The 16,244-nt window shown below is 37.5% G+C and overlaps 2 protein-coding genes across 6 annotated transcripts; both read right to left on the bottom strand.

Moving 5' to 3' along the window:
- Positions 1 to 2,297, bottom strand: LOC140015460 (NAD(P)H-quinone oxidoreductase subunit M, chloroplastic-like). The gene is made up of 2 exons (XM_072068055.1): positions 1,690 to 2,297; positions 1 to 403 (listed from the first exon to the last, which is right to left on the bottom strand). The coding sequence occupies exons 1-2, from the start codon at positions 2,152 to 2,154 to the stop codon at positions 218 to 220; spliced, it is 651 nt and encodes a 216-aa protein (XP_071924156.1). The 5' UTR covers positions 2,155 to 2,297; the 3' UTR covers positions 1 to 217.
- Positions 2,298 to 2,949: 652 nt separating this feature from the next.
- Positions 2,950 to 13,505, bottom strand: LOC140015353 (uncharacterized). 5 transcript variants are annotated; one of them, XM_072067730.1, is made up of 11 exons: positions 9,484 to 13,505; positions 8,182 to 9,372; positions 7,418 to 7,643; positions 7,157 to 7,307; positions 6,959 to 7,052; positions 6,663 to 6,737; positions 5,057 to 5,144; positions 4,605 to 4,875; positions 4,464 to 4,506; positions 4,292 to 4,395; positions 2,950 to 3,624 (listed from the first exon to the last, which is right to left on the bottom strand). In XM_072067730.1, the coding sequence occupies exons 1-11, from the start codon at positions 13,232 to 13,234 to the stop codon at positions 3,139 to 3,141; spliced, it is 6,480 nt and encodes a 2,159-aa protein (XP_071923831.1). In that variant the 5' UTR covers positions 13,235 to 13,505; the 3' UTR covers positions 2,950 to 3,138. The 5 variants fall into 5 exon arrangements, with proteins under 5 accessions (XP_071923831.1, XP_071923830.1, XP_071923827.1 ...); XM_072067729.1 differs by having other exon boundaries at positions 7,001 to 7,052; positions 8,182 to 13,505; XM_072067726.1 differs by having other exon boundaries at positions 8,182 to 13,504.
- Between the last annotated feature and the right edge of the window lie 2,739 nt (positions 13,506 to 16,244).

Raw genomic sequence — 16,244 nt, 5'->3', positions numbered from 1 at the left:
TTTTTGAATTAATAGTTTATTGAAATAGGGGCTCTCAAGCATTGCTGCATATACAACTACCATTTGTTTGGAACAAAAAAACTAACAAGAATTTTAGTAAATATGATGGAATCACAAACCTTCCTATGGTTCATTTCTTTCTATTATGCTTGTTTGGGTTTCAGTTGGGTGGGGAAGAGGGTGAAGGAGGGCCATGGGGTGAATTCTTTTACCTCATTTACAAGTTTACATCTTGAATTTGTCCATCCTTGTAGTTAAAGCCAATTCGTGGTTTCCCCATGCTGAAGTTGAGCACATTTGCATTCATGTTGTACTGTATTTCTCCTTTATACAGTAGCTTCCGTATGAAGTGCTCTATGTCTGAACCAATCAGACGAAGCGTATATTCCGTTAGTTCAGCACCCTGTACCATGATATTGTCAGTTCTTAGCATCAGTTTATAGTGAAGTATAACTGTGAAGAGCATTGAAAAGAATCCTTCACTCTCTCGGGCAAGTACAAGTAAAAGCCAACTGCCTGACCAGAAGGTAGTGTTTGAAGTTGGGTCTGTTAATCTAATCAAGTACTACTTTGATTGATCTTGTTCTATCTTTGTTTGAGCTGATTATAACTAAACACTTTCTTTTCCTCCTTTTCTATCAGCGTTTCTCCTATTCTGTGGGAACTTTTCTGAGTGGCAGAAAGAGGGAAGGAGAAAGTGCAAATGGTGTAATCTGTAAAGTTCATTTTTACTGGGGTAAAAAACAAAAAAGCCTCATGTGGTAAACATAATATACAAAAAATCCTCTCGTGGTTTCAAAACGTACAACACGAGACCTCATGCTTGGAACTAAATTATAAAGGTAACGGAATTCGTTAAACTTAATGAAAATGGACGAAATAACAAAAATGTCCTGATATAATGAAGTAAAAGACAACTCAATAAAATCATTTGTTTTATTCTCTAGAGAAAGAAAATTGAGAACTAAGGGGTAGAACATGTATATTTGTTAAAAATTAGGTATAAATTTTTTTTTTAAGTTCCAATAAGTCATTTTCGTTAAGTTTAACGGATTTCGTCACCTTTACAATTTAATTCTGAGGTATTGTATTGTACATTTTGAAACCACAGGAGATTTTTTTGTATATTAGGTTTATCACACGGGACTTTTTTTATTTTTTATCCTTTTTATTGTGTTATTGGCTTACTTGAAGGGAGGATATGGGCAAAGAAAGGAAATTCCGGTCTCTCTATGGGAGTTTCATTGTTTAATATGTTTATAAAATAAAGAAACAATGGATCATTGATGCATAATTCTTCAATATTTGAATGATTGAATGTTTAACCCTGGATCAAAAAGATTATGGTTGGGAATCAGATTGACCCTCTCTTCTTTCGGTTCCTCAATTTGTCCCACTTCTAGTACAACTAATGAGATGCATGTGAGAATCTTGCAAGATAAATTATATAATTGTAAATGACATCAATTATAGTTCAAGAAAACATAAGAAGAATCACATTATGCTTCCAAATTGTGATGCCTAGGACAGATGGTCCAGAAAACAATATAAACATAATTTAAGACCTGCTGTAGTACTAATCATCCTAATTGAGCCAACATGACAAAAATTGGAAAAAAGAAAGGAAAAGCAAGTTCCTGTTCCATGAATTAAATAATTAAGCAAAGTGAAAAAAAATAGGGAAGTTACCTCGTAATGATCCACAAGTTCTTGGAAATAAGAGTAAACTTGATTGCAAGTATCATCAGTCCAAACGAACTCATCAGTAGGATCAAGAATAAGAGTGAGTTTGTCCATCTGTGTTTGATCAAATTCACTAGTTTCAGGGTCAACATAAGCTGCATAGATCCTAACATGTCTTGTTGCAGAGCTAAGCCATTGTCCACCATATTCTCTGACCATGTTCTTGCTTCTCACGTTGATTTGTGGTTCAACTGGTCTTGGCTGCTTTAGCGTTTGCTGCTGTTTCTGTTTCTCCTTTTCTTCTTCCTTTTCTACCTTCATGTCCTCTTGAACATCAACTTCTTGAGCTGAAACTGTCAAAACCTTCCTCTTTCTTAAATCCCTCTTTCCCCCTCCTTTAAAGTGCAGCATGGACAAGTTTGTTGAAGCCATTTGAGAAGTAGCAGCAGCTGCCATAGCTGACAGAATCATTTCTCAGCAGTTCGAAATTTTCAAGAAGCCCTTTTGAATTCCCTAGAATAATGCCTTTTTTTTCATATCCATTTATTACTGCAAATTTGGATGGATAAGCTTTCTTGTTCTCAGCAGCACTCCGTAGCTTTGTGCTCAGAAACGTGTCTGATAAGGAGGATGCATTTTTTGGAGCCCCTCAAATTATATTCTGTCTTTTTCATGCAAGTTATTGTTGCTGTCTTTTTCTTGCAACTTTGCCAAGTCCTCTGAATTTCGACCATAATAACGCCTTTATCTGTAACCAACGGTCAGAAATTCTGCGGGTTTCTTGTGACGAAGTAAAAATGTCCTGAGGTCAAAATTTCAAGCATGTTTTTCTGGTTGTATAGTAGTATTTTAAATTGGTATAGATTTGATAATTACATGGCACATCGGAGAGATGAAAACTGCAGGTTTTTTAATCTACTGGGCTTTGCACTATTAATAATTTCTTTTCTCAGTTAAATTTGTACTTTTAATCACGTAAAACTGCCAAATAAATTCCAATAGTGAATGGTGATTCGACAACAATTAATGACAAATTTCACTCGAAACCATGTTCCCCACAGCAGTACCTTTCTGGGGATTTCTTTGTCTTTCTTCTTTACCCTTATCTGACAGAAATATAGACATGAAACACTTCAGAATTGAACGGGTACAAGCCAAGTCATTCTCCTGCCAACTGCAAAGTCACTGGCAAGAATGGCTGGCAAAATCGGAAAGTGCATTTTGCCTTAAAAAACACCTAAGCCATAAATCACCAATACAAAGTCATCAAGTAAAATCTCAATTTCATTACTGAGCTATTCTGTACACTTTCCTGTTATTATACAACATCATTTATCCTCTATAAAGTATAAACCTATACATGACTAAACTTAAAAGACTATCAAGGAACTAGTCACATAAAACATAATCCTGCAATAGCACAAAAATGTGAATCACCTAATACTCCTACCTCACCTACAACAGAGACTCCTCCGAAACATAGCTGGTGGTCATATCACTTGAACTATTAACTGCAGGAGATGAAGCCGTAATTAAATTTTTGTTCATTATGCGGACAGGTTTTATCAGTTCATCGACCTCGGCTTCTTCCATGTGTGAAGGTTCTTCATTGTAGTAAGTCGGCTCGCTTCTCAGCTCAAAACTTCGTTCCATTTCTTCAATGCTAACATCTAAGCTAATATAATCACTGAACTTTCCATCCTGAGCAAAAATGTCATCACCCTTTCCAGATATTATTTCAGAAACAGCTGCTTTTGAGACTGCGATATCTGGAGGCTTAGCTCCAAAATAGCGTCCTCGCGCATTTTTCTGAACACTTGCAGCCTTCCTTTTCATTCCCTTCCGTTTCTTTTTGGGATGGTGAAGCTTGCACTTAGGACCTTGCGGACAATCTCCTGTAGCTTCAAATGCAGGACATACATATGTGTGTTTCTTCTGGCACTGCAAATATAAATTCATAATCGATTTCCCCAGGTTGAGGGTCAGCAAACTGCTTGCATGTGATGCAGGGTGCATGTGGATATGCCAGGGTGGGTGCATGTGCATGAGCCTCTGCATGCGTATGTTGTGTACGTGTGCTTGTGCGAGGGCAGAGAGAGAGAGAGGGAGAGGGAGAGAGAGAGAGAGAGAGAGAGGCAGAGCCAGAATTTCAAACTTATAAAACATATTCTCATTTTGCAATTCATGCAGAGTGAAATGTCGCAATAACTTAAAATCCTATGCAGCATTAAACATGATTTAGATCATAAATAACTTGCAAAATAAGCAGTGAACAATATTTTCTGGTCCAAATAGACATCTTTTCGAATTACCTTAACATTAACAAGAATTATGTTCAATACAATCAACCTATTGTTTTTATAAAATAAGTATACATCTGATGCTGGAATTTAGAAATGAGAAAAAAAAAAAGTGTTTCTGTTGTAAATAATTCAGTGGAATGTCCAACTATTTCCAAACTTCACAAAAGGTGGAGATTACAACACCTAGAATCAAAAATGAAATTTTTGTGTAGAGAGAGAGAGAGGTTCATAAAAGAAAAAAATCAAAAAAAGGCATCGCAGATAATATGAATAAATTCATACAGTTGAACACTGAAACCAAATACCTCATTGCCATCAGCACAATAACCCCTTAGAAAACCTTCACAAATAGGGGAATTTGGGTTCACATTAACATGTCTATATGGACAACTTTCATTAGAGCACAATCCTGTCAAAAAAATGAGTTAGAGCTGTGCGAGTCATAAGTTGTTAAACTAAAAGAAGAAGAATATTCACCTTGCAGAAAATAGGAGCAATCTTGCATCCGCTCAGGAATGACCTACACGCATAATCAAATATAATATGCAAAGGTGGTGGAAACAGCAATAGATTGCAAGACGACCACAAATCATACAAAGCAATTACAAGGCAACATACCTGATGAGTCAACTTGCAATCAGGATTGGAGCAAGAACCATTCAAAAATTTAGTGCAGACCGCAATTTTTGAGGGATCGTGGATGTAAGGACATTTTTTATCATCCTTGTTACATTTCCCAAATCTTGTAAAAAACTGACAGTACTTTTTCTTTCTAGCCAATCGCAATCTAGCAGTGTGCAGACTCCAACGAACTTTCTCATTTGCCAATATTCGAATTCTTCTCTTTGGATCTCTAACTAACTGATTACCATTTCCAATTCGAATGTATCTACAGCATATATTCAGCATAATAAATAAAATACCCCTTTTTCAAAAGCTGAAGTACAGTTCAAGGTAAGTTATAGGTAATCAACGTATCTCATTTCTTTCCTTTACCTTCCATGTTAAACCATCAGTGCCTAAAAATAAATTTGACATCAGTGAATATAACAACTAGTTATTGGACTTACTCATCACTGCCAATTAGTAATCTCCTTGGAACATAAAACTTCTTTCTTTTGTTTTCAGTCGGGTCATCTGAGTATGAAGGTCGCTCATCTGCAACAAAGGTGAAGGAGATAGGAAGGAGAGTCATGAGGGCAGGTTAAAGATCTTAAACATTATAGCAGAGCAGAAGACAATCAAAGTATTCAAACAATAAAGAGGACCATGCATTTTTCTAAACTACATATAGACCCAAAGTGAACGGCTAGAACCATGAAAATACATCATAGCTTTCTAGGAACTATGCTACTCAAGAAAGGAGATGCATCTCAAGACTTTGGGTGGGATATTCAAGCCCCCTTCCCCCCTCTCTTCCATCTCCTGTCCCCCAGTTCAGCTACATTAGAGCAAAGAACAGAGATAAATCAGAGGATACCTGTCGTAAGCACCTGTGATGCAGGATGGGAAGACTTGGAAAATAATATGTAAGAAACTTATGTTTTGGGGACAAAAATTTTCAGTTTGCAGCGGATCTAGATCAAACATTTAGGTCTATTTTTTTTATTTTGAGTAGGATGCAGGCCAAGGTAGTTCTTTTAGAATCAGGTAACAGCTATGTAGGGACAGAAGTTTTGGTGGCCAACAAGGCTAAACTCAAATGCTAGTACTTTCTTGAGCCAGCTTTCAGGTAAATAAGTAAGTCCAATTCAGCCTCCCCTAACTTTTAGCTTCTAGCTTTGTTATTTGTTGTGTTTGCTTAGCCTCGAAGCTTACTTAAATCTTAAGATCTTTACTTCAAGTCTTGTTTCCAATGAAATTCAGTTGTCATAGCTTCAGGTCAGACCAAAATGCTAATATAGTATTGACAAATGAACACCCTCTCTCTCTTAGAGTGAAGCCCTATTTCTCTATCCTTCCCTCATTTCTGCAGTCTTCTGAAGTCTATTTTCTTTCACACATATAAATCCAAAGATATATTCTGCATACATATTCATCAGGTGCAGAACCTAAAAAGATCATGCTTCAACGTTGTCATAAGTTGGAAGCTTTGTAGAAACCATATACCCAAGAGAAACAATAGAAAACACCATTTCCTGCTAAGCAAGAGCTTGAACCATGCTCTTCACAGGCATTGGTGGAGTCATAAAAAAGCATACCAACACATTAGGCTCAACCAATCTCCATTGGCCCATTGTAGTCCAGGATGTATTTCAATATCATATTATCTCTTACTTCAGTCTCAAATTTATATCGAACTAGATGAAGTCACACCAGGCATCCAAAAGTGTCATAAAACACCAAATACGTGGGGTCTTAAGATTCAACCCTTCAAATATGGTTATTCAAAATTTCACATTCAACAGAGTGCTTTAGAACATCCACCTCCAAAACAAAAAAAAAATCAAAGATCAAGTCACCAGAACTGTGCATTTCTTCTTCTATCTTGATTTAGGAAATTATCGAGTGAAACCAAGTGGTGAAGGCACTATAAGGTACAAAGATTGCACTTCTAACTAAAATGCGCCATTAACCTAAGAAATCAATAGATAAATACATACTACTCTGGAACAAAATAGAAACAAGAAACAAGAACAAAAAATAAGCTCTTCAAGTGAAATCAGAACAAGCAACCTGAGATCCTTTGTAACGTCTTCCTGGTCGGGTCCATTCTATATCTCTCTGAACCAATTCGGAATATCCGCTCGCCTGTAAGTTACAGGAAAAGAAATGAACAAACAACCTTGGTCTACTGAGTAAAGAATTCCAACAAAGAAGGAATTCTAGATAAGGCACGATGAGCGAGCAAAATAACAGTTATCAACTGAATCCAAAAGGGTTACCAAGAGTATTAACAAATATAAGTTTGCCAGGACCAGGATTGCTGACTGGCCTACCTGGGCATAGCTTTACACTATACACTGACTTACGAGAAACATAATTTCTGCTCTTAGACAGAGTAAAAACAGCACCATTTCGTGCTCTTTTCCGCTTCTCAGCTGCAACAACTGCTAGTGTAGCATCCTACAAAGAACAAATAATTAAGGGGGAAAAATGAAAAACCAAAATTGCAAATGTTTAATTGAAAACTCACATTCCAAGAGTTAAATGAGTTCACATGAACAAACCTCATTAGCTTTTCTGGATTTCCTCTCAATGGATTTTGACCACTTCAAACTACGACCACCCACACTAAGTACCTTGGATCTTCGAAGGGAGAATCCACTAATTGATTTTTTATAGATTGCATCCCTCTTTCTTGATAACAGCAGTTTCTGGCTGAAGGAAGAAACAAACGAACTCATCCATTTTATTGCCCGTAACTGTAAAGAAAAAAAATCTAATCCAACAGCAGGAGCAGCAGAAACTGGATAAGATGAGAGACATACCCAACTGTAGAAGCTGCACTGTCAATTGGAACGGAACTCAAACTGTGCATGAAATTGGTCCAGTATGTAGCCCTTCTCCAAGGAAATAAGTATGGCAGCACTCTCTGCCATCTCTCTGAACTACCATCTTTCTTTGATGACATTGTACCGCACAGTGTCCAAACCAGAGAAAACTTTTTCTTCATAAACCCTGCAAGTGTTAACAGAGGTAACCATATTTTACCTGCTGTCCCAATCAATCATGAATTTTAAAAGGAGCAATTTGAAGTTCATAAAAAGAAAAAGAAGAAGAAGAAATGTAGGCGATAATCTAACAAACCCACGAAAGCCACCAAGAAGAATGCAATGTTAAACACCCAATCCCAACTTCACCCTGCTGAAAACATCACTTATGCTAATAACAAATTAACACATTAATCAAAAAGCAACTTGACTTCCATTATTTTCCTGTTCATTTTTTTTTCCAAATTATTCCTTCTACCATCAGTGATTACAAGGCAAATGGGTATAACTTTCTATGTCTACCATCAATTGAAATGCTATCACGATGTCACACAGTGATAGAAACAAACCAGAATTGTAGTTCTGATTGTGTAAATGTGAGAGCATCATAAACCAGTTGACTATCTATATAGCCACACAAATACACGACAAAAGGAAAAAAAAAAAAAAATTGTCCGCACAAAAAAGTAAAAAATATGTATTTGTGGTCAAATGAACTTAAAGGACCACAATGAAATTGAGTTCTTGATTAGCATCTTTACCAGGCAGCCTCTTATTAGAACACCTAGTCTGGATATTCTTCTGAGCATCCTGCTGCTGCAAGCTTAAGATCTTATCCGGGACGACCCTTTGCCTTACACCTTCTTCCAATGATGTCCTGATCAGCTGATTTTTCCTCCTCTTATAGTAGCCACCAGATGATAACACTTGGGCCTTCTCTGCACTATGGAGAGATATATCATCCGAATCAGAAGCTGCAACCAACTGATTTGACTTTCTCTTAACATATAGTATCTTCTTCCCGTTACTGCTTTCATCCGCATTATTCTGGCAATCCGAATCTTTCCCTACACCAGTTTGGCAACCATTAAAAGAAGATTTCGCTTCATCCTGAGAAGACCTCCCCGTATTCATGTGCTCTGAAGATTTGCAAGGAGTTTCGAAAGGACACTTATTTATTGGTTGATCAGCCAGGAGTGAGAAAGTCAAATCCCCTGGGTTGGGAGCCAGGCAATCCAATAATTTTACGCTACTTATTAGTGGCGGGGTTTTTGGCCTCACTGGACAAGCATTGGATGCATCCAATGATGCAGAGCCTGGTGGGTCAACAACCCTAGTTGTATTCTCAGATCCTCCACCCTTCCTCATATCATGGATACCAGAATCCAAGTGTCCAATAGAGGACCTGGAAGCCTTTACTCCTTGGGGGGTAGCAACAACTGGAGATGGCTTCCTAACAAGACTGTTTCCCCTACGAACATAAGAGCTTTGAACCTTAGCAACCTCTTTCTTATTATTAGTCTGTGGTTGAATGCAGTTTCCATGTGGTTTTTGTCCCACAACAGAAGGGGAAGAGCTAAGAGTTCGATGCCATGTTCGTGGTCTTGCAACATGGTTGAATGGAGATACTTTTGATGCAGAGGGGTACTTGATAGAAGGGGAAGAGCTAAGAGTTCGATGCCATGTTCGTGGTCTTGCAACATGGTTGAATGGAGATACTTTTGATGCAGAGGGGTACTTGATAGATGTAGGTCCAGAAAAATTACCAATGAAAGATGAGTTTGGCACATTCGTTGTCAAACTTGATTTCTTCGGTAAAGGATTTGAGTCCTGAGTTACTTTAAAAGTTTTCCGAGATAACAGTGAGGGAGCTTTAATATCTACAGCCAGATCCAAAGGAACTGCATCACCTAATTTTGTGCCCCTTTTTGAAGTATGTGAAGGTGGCTTTACTGAAAGTGGGATCATGTCACCCCCAGAAATAAGATTCTTGTTAGATATAGGATCCTTCCCCTCAATAATTTCTGATAAGTTGCTAAGTCGTGTACCATCATTCAACATACCTGTGCTTATACTAGAAATCACATCTTCAGGAGAACCCATACAGGACAATGTATCAGGAACAGAGTCCATCTGTCTATCAGTAGAACTGCTAGCAGAGACACCACCTAAATCAGAGCATAAAGATGTATTACCACGAGCAGCCAAAGTTTCTTCTAGAATCAAGTGATTTGCATGATCAGCATCTCCAAAACATTGCTTCTCATTCATATCAGACCTAATAAAATTTCCCTCACCACTTCCGCTAAGCGTATCATCAGCAATTTGAAGGGCAGAAGCAGAAAGACTCGAAGAAGCATTATCATTTTTATCAGCTTCTAACTTTGCTGGTGAAGGCATCTCATTTTCAAGTATTGCAGAATGCCCCCTAGTGCCACCTCCAGGTGACTGATATGATTCCCCAGCAGTTACGTCCTCTCTCAACAAAATGACTGATGCCTCCGAATAAGGTGTCACACCAGCAAAAGCAGTATCACATGAGCTAGAAAGATCAACTCTGTCTTCTGGTTGAATAGTATGTTCTTCAGCATCAGACAAACATCCTGGTTGAGTTGCATCTTTAGGGTCTTGGCTGATTTCAGAAAGTGCCGGAGAGGGCAATGTTAAAGAAAAACCCTTTCTCTTCTTCCCACTTTGAACAGAAGGATTAAACTCTGGAGGGCCTTCCTCTGGACAGCCTGTTTCCACACCATTAGATCCATTTCCCAGACCAATTTCCTCCTCTGCAGAAACAAGATTCTTTGCCACCCAAAGAGTTGAGCTTCTATCGCCATCATCTAGAGCACTAGCAATAAACCCATCTGCTTCACTAGTCAGTTTATCATGAATACCTGGTTGATCATCTCTAGCCTTCCTCTTCCTCCCGACCTTCGGTGAATGAGAAACCATCGACCTTGGAAATCTTTCACGAGGAGCATTCAAAGGTAATGATGTAGCACAGCCAGCAATTGACTGCTTGCCACTATCCTCCAATAAGCAGGTATCAGAAGCAGCACTTTTCCCTAAAGGATCTGAAAAGAAGCTTTTAGACGATGCAGGGCAATTCAAACTATTATCATACAAATCATGATTTTCGGCAACTTCACAGGTGGTTGGTTTCTCAATCTTTGATGGACCAAGAATTCCAACATCAGTAACCAATAGATTTGGATGAGGCGAATCTCTATCATTGTCATTCTCATGCGATACATTGACCTGAAGTGGGACAAACTCCTCAGAACCAGTATCTATATACCCCTTATGTGCGATAGGCATACTTCCTGGACTTTTACATAAAGTTGAAGCACTACATGCATTGAGGGTTGAGGTTGATGCATCTATCTGACCATCATGAACCTCGTTCTCCTTCAAAGTTGACAAGCTAACATTGCTGTGGACTGACAGGATGTCCTCTCTAAGAAGATCATTCTCAACCAGTAAAGATCCATTCAAACAAGGAAGCTCAACAGCAGCATCTGGATCACCCATACAAGAAGGAACAAATGTATTTTGTGATTCAATTAGATCTTTGTCAGAATTCAACCCAAAAAGCTCATTATCAACCACTTTATCTTCATTCCTGGAACCCCCATGTAAATCAGTATCCCCAGGATTCAATGATACAGACAGCAAAGCGGAAAATTGAGATGGAATTTTCTGACTAGGACTGATGCCAACACCATCTTCCTTTATATCAGAAACTACATTTTCCGAAGAATTATTTACTTCCTCAACAGCAAGATCATTTGTAAGAGATGGCGAAAGAACATCATTCGTTGCATCCAGTCCAGCAGAAGAAGTACTATCTCTCAAAAGTGTAACACCCTCATCCAGATCAGAGGCTGCAGACTGACTGCTTGTAGAAGAATTGTCAACATTAGTAGTCTCATTTTGAATAGAAACTCTAACAGTCTTCTTCTTCCTAGCTCTTTGCAAATGTACTCCATCAGGTGCAACACGTTTAACACCCTGATCAGAACATACCAACGCCAAAGATTCATTACCTGCATTGTTTTCTTCAACAACATCTGTCCTACAATCACACACTGATGTTTCCTCGGTCAACACTTCCAGATCTTTGCCTGAACCAGAAGGAAAATCCAGCCCAGGTGCAGAGTTGTCAGTTTTAACCACAATAACCTTCTCTGCTGATCCTTTACCACGTTTGTCAGAACTCAACAGAGAATCCAAACCGCCTGTAGAAGTGTCAGGTTTGAAAGAAATAATCTTATCCGATGACTCCTTATGATCTTTGTCAGAAAAAGATGAAGCATCAAGTTCACTGGCAAAACTTGCAGCTTTAACCGAATTCTCACTCATTTTAATTCCTTGGCCATCATTGGAATTAATTTTCTTGAGCTTCCTATTTCTAGGTGCTAAACTCTTATCCGGCTCAGCCATAGGGCTTGAGGTAGCCTTTATAGCCTTGGCAACAAGTGCATTTGATTTAAATGAAACATCCAGCTCCACAGGGCTTTTCTCCCTCTGCCCCTCTGTTTTCCAATCCGGATGTACAAAATCATCTTTTTCTTTCCCCTTGAAGCTACCACCGAAACTCAATTTTGAGTCATCATAATAAGCCCTCGAATAACGGCTATTATCATGGCTTTTATTCCTATTGTTGTTTCTGTTGTTACCCTTTCCTAACTGAATCCTAAGCAAAGCGCTCTTTTTCTGCACTTGTTTCTTCCTGAGAGACCTACTGTACAGCTCTTCTTCAACCCTATCACTACTCAACCTATCGTCATCATCATAGCAACTATCAAATAACTCCCGCCGCACACCATAAGAGGCTAATGAAACCCTATCATCCTCAACATGCTCGTGGTCCTTCTCTAACCGGGAATAAGCCCATCTAAGATCGTCCGCTCTATCATTATACGACTCATAATTTCCTACATTCAAGGAAAAATTTCTAGATGGGCTCTGGCTGATACAAATGTCTCGAGAATCAGCAGCTACAATATCCCTGTTGATTCTATCAATACCCCTTTCAAAGCCAGGACTAATATTCCTCTCGAACCCAGGATGACCGCTATGATACCGGTAATCATTCCCATCATCGACTACTTCAAAATCTCTCTCTTTCCACTCACCCCACAAAGGAATTTCTGGATTAGCAGCATTTCTAAACCCCTCAGAGATCCCATCATCCCTATATCTAGCACTACCATCAAAATCCCTCATTACATAACTATCAGTTCGGGGCGGAAGAGGGGAAAGAGGCCGGCGCTGCTGCTGCGGCTGGTAACGGAAGTCAGGCTCAACCGGAGCCCTAGCCGGCGCAGGCAAGTCCAGCCAAGGGTCAGAAAATCGAGAATTCTCATTGTAAAAGCTTGGGTTTCGATGACGGTGGTCGTACTGGTGGTTAGATGGAACCCTATGAGGGGATAAAGGCGGGCGAGCTGGTTGGTTGAGAAGATGGGGCGGAATGAAGTTGGAAAATTGGCCGGAGGGAGCAGGGCCGGGGGAGGGGGAGGGGACAGGGTCAATCGCATGGTGGCGGGGGCGGAATTTGAATTGGGACTGGGGAGGGGTAGGGAGAGGGGGAGGGGGAGGGAGTTGAGGACGGAGGTGTGGTCGGTGATGCTGCGGCGCTGAAGGTGGTGGAAGGTGAGGGAGGGGTGGCGGCTGCTGGTGGTGTTGGTGGTGGTGCTGCTGTGCCGGCGCAGGAAGACGGTGGTGGGATTGGGGGTGGTGGTAAAAATTAGGGCTTTCAGAAAAATTTGAGGGAGGAGGAACGTACCTGTGGTGGTGGAATGGAGGGACCTCCATAACAATACCAACAATCTCTGTATGTGTTAGTGCGTGTTTTTGAGGGTGTGTTAGTGCGTGTTTCCTTTGGATTTGTATGAAGAAAAAATGGGACCTTACCTTTGGGTGGCTTGATCTGGATTTCAGAAGGCGGGTCTAATCGCCGGAGTTGAATGAATTTTGAAGTATTCAAATCTGGTGGGCTTTGCCTTTGTGTTTTGCGATCGATTTCTTTGTTCCAAAGGCTTTGTTTGTGCCCATTGAGGAGTGGCAAAATCAAAGTCAAAAGTACAAAAACACCACAACAGTCTTCTAAAGTTGCGCAATACAAATAATATAATATATTCACACGATGTAACGCAGTTTTGGACCTTTTGGTCCTTAATGTTAGTTTCTTAAAGTTTTGAATTTAAAGTAGATTTAGCACGTTTGTATATGTTCTCAATGTGTCCAATTTAAAGTACATTTAGGACGTTTGTATAATTTTTTTAATTACTGACAGAATTTAGTCATATACAGTCATGACGCGTTGATTTGAATTTAAAAATAAAGTATTAAAACAACGGCTCACTTTAAACAATAAAATCACTGACTAGTAACTCATGTGGTAACTAATTAGCCTTTAAAAGAGAAGAAAAATTTTGTTAAACTATAAAACTAAGATCAATCGAAACACTCAATTCATTAATCCAAGACTCATTTTTACTCTTTATTCCCACCGTTCTCAAGCAAAAAAACTCTATCAATCAACATTTACGTATAGTTTAACAAAAAAATTTTCTTGGTTAATCAGTTACTTGCGTGTTGTCAAGTGAATTATTAATACTGTTCAAAGTTAGCCACTATCTTACTCTATTTTTAAAATTTTAATTTAACAAATATGTGACGACTACACATGATGGATTTCGCCAATAATTAAAAAAATATCTGTTAATTGTTCTAAATCTATTTTAAATTGAAAATATTGGGATTAGATTTGTTTTCGCTAAAATTTTACACACTAAAATCACACTAGTGCCCAATATTGGTGGATTAGATTTTTTTAAAAATTTTGCCCTAATTTTATTATTCTCTTTTTTTCCCGTTACCTATTTCTTTCTAATTAAGGGTGGCAATTTCTAGTATCACATGAAAACACGATTCAAACACAACCCAAAATTAACAAGTTTTAGCACAACTTGAACTTTAGCGGGTCAATTAGGTCAATATGTTAGTGATATGAATATAAATGGGTTGATTTACTAATCCAACGACGTGCGTACTTTATGCTAATAATTAAACCCTACAAAAGGCCAATTTAAGTATTTAGTAAAAACTAACAATGATCATATTTGGTTTGAAGATTTCAATTAGATGTTTTAAAAACTCACAAGTTTTATATCTCATCATGTCTGGAACTATTTGATCGTGTTTTTAAAAGGTTGATTTGATCTCATTTTCTAGAGAGTTTTTGGAGAAAAATTACTTTAGTACTTTTTAGAATGTGATGTATATGAGATATAAGATGATTGACAAATGTGTAGCAAGAATATTCACAGAAAATGGAGAAATTTTTCAAAAAAAAAAAAAAAAAAGGCAATCCAAACAAGGCTATCATTGTAACTTACACTGTGCTTGGAAAGCTTCATCATCATTTTTTTTTTTTTTGAATGTTTTGAAAACTTTAAATTTTATGTTGACTATGTACTTCAAAAAATTTATAGTGTGTTTTAACGATAGCAACATTGAATCAATTATATGATTAAACGGGTTAAAATAAGTGACTAAAATGCTAAGGTATATCTAGCGTAGGTTAATAGGTTGATTCGGCAAAATAATGCATCATATCAAAACTATTTTAATCATATAAAGTGTACATATTACGCAGGTTAGGTTGAGTCAACCCGTTAACAAGCAGGTCATGACACATACCAAGCGACACGAAAGTTTAATGGATTGTGCTAGAATTGAGATTTTCTAATACAAATACAATAACAACACAACACAACACAACACAGTAAGTACACCGCACATCCCATTGCCACCTCTATAAATCTAATCTTTTTTTTCTTTTCCTTTTTTTTTCTTCTTTACATTTTTCATGCATTTCTTTTAGACATAATCTTTTGGGTTAAATACATTAAATCACCCTGACCTGAACTATACACTCAGTCGCAATTTACATCTACTTTGCCCACTTGATGATATGTTTGGACAAAACTAACCCTGTTATATTAATTTATTTCTTTTTCTTTTTCCTATTCTTTTCCATTTTCCTCTTTTCTTTTGCCATTTATTAACCCTTTTTTTTTCTTTTGCCATTTATTTTCTTCTTTTTTCCCTGTTCCACTGTAGCACTAAGTTACTTAATCTTTTAATTTTCTTTAACCAATTTTTCTGAAATTTGTTTATTTGTTAAATTCAATCTAATTATTATGTCATCAGAAAGTTTATACTACTAGAAAACATATTTACCTTACATTGTAAAGATTTGTTAATTGGCAAATTCAACAATTTAAGTACATTAAACTAATTAAGTTCTAAGTTACTCAACTATTCACATTAACAATAACATATTACAAATCACCTAAGAAAGAAAGCTCAATTTGTTTATTTGTTATTTATTACTAGTGATAACTCATTAATAGTCATTCTATTTGATACACACACACACATATATATATATATATATCTCTAAATAATTCAACTTCTTAGGTGAAATAGACTTCACAATGTAAAAAAACATAGATCTTGTTATGATAGGAAGTTTCTTATGATTTTTCGACTTTGAAAACTAATAAATAAGCAAAGTATCACCCATCTATTATGCCAAGATAAACAAAATTAAAAGAATTATTCTATGTATACAAATAATGATAGCATGGTAGGTAAAGAAAGAAAAAGGAAAAAAAAAAGAAACTAAAAGGATAATGATAAGCAAAAAAAAAAAATAATATGACAAGGGTTAATTACATCTACCTCCCTTGAGATTTAACCAAACTACCATGTAATCCCTAGTTTGCTAAGATTACAAGTACATCCCTTCTCAACA

Source organism: Coffea arabica, chromosome 10e, assembly GCF_036785885.1.
Source record: "Coffea arabica cultivar ET-39 chromosome 10e, Coffea Arabica ET-39 HiFi, whole genome shotgun sequence".
Classification (NCBI taxonomy): domain Eukaryota; kingdom Viridiplantae; phylum Streptophyta; class Magnoliopsida; order Gentianales; family Rubiaceae; genus Coffea; species Coffea arabica.
Note: the sequence above shows the minus strand (reverse complement) of the source record. Positions and strands in the feature narration are given on the sequence as shown.

Bases quoted from the DNA above. Each gene is read 5' to 3' on its own strand.
- LOC140015460 (XM_072068055.1), bottom strand. From the start codon at position 2,154: ATGATTCTGTCAGCTATGGCAGCTGCTGCTACTTCTCAAATGGCTTCA. The intron at 404-1,689 runs GTAACTTCCCTA...ATCATGGTACAG, and splicing joins AACTTGTGGATCATTACGAG to GGTGCTGAACTAACGGAATA.
- LOC140015353 (XM_072067726.1), bottom strand. From the start codon at position 13,234: ATGGAGGTCCCTCCATTCCACCACCACAGGTACGTTCCTCCTCCCTCA. The intron at 7,308-7,417 runs GTATGTCTCTCA...TTCTTCCTTCAG, and splicing joins AGTGCAGCTTCTACAGTTGG to CCAGAAACTGCTGTTATCAA. The intron at 5,145-6,662 runs GTTGCTTGTTCT...CCTTTGTTGCAG, and splicing joins GACGTTACAAAGGATCTCAG to ATGAGCGACCTTCATACTCA.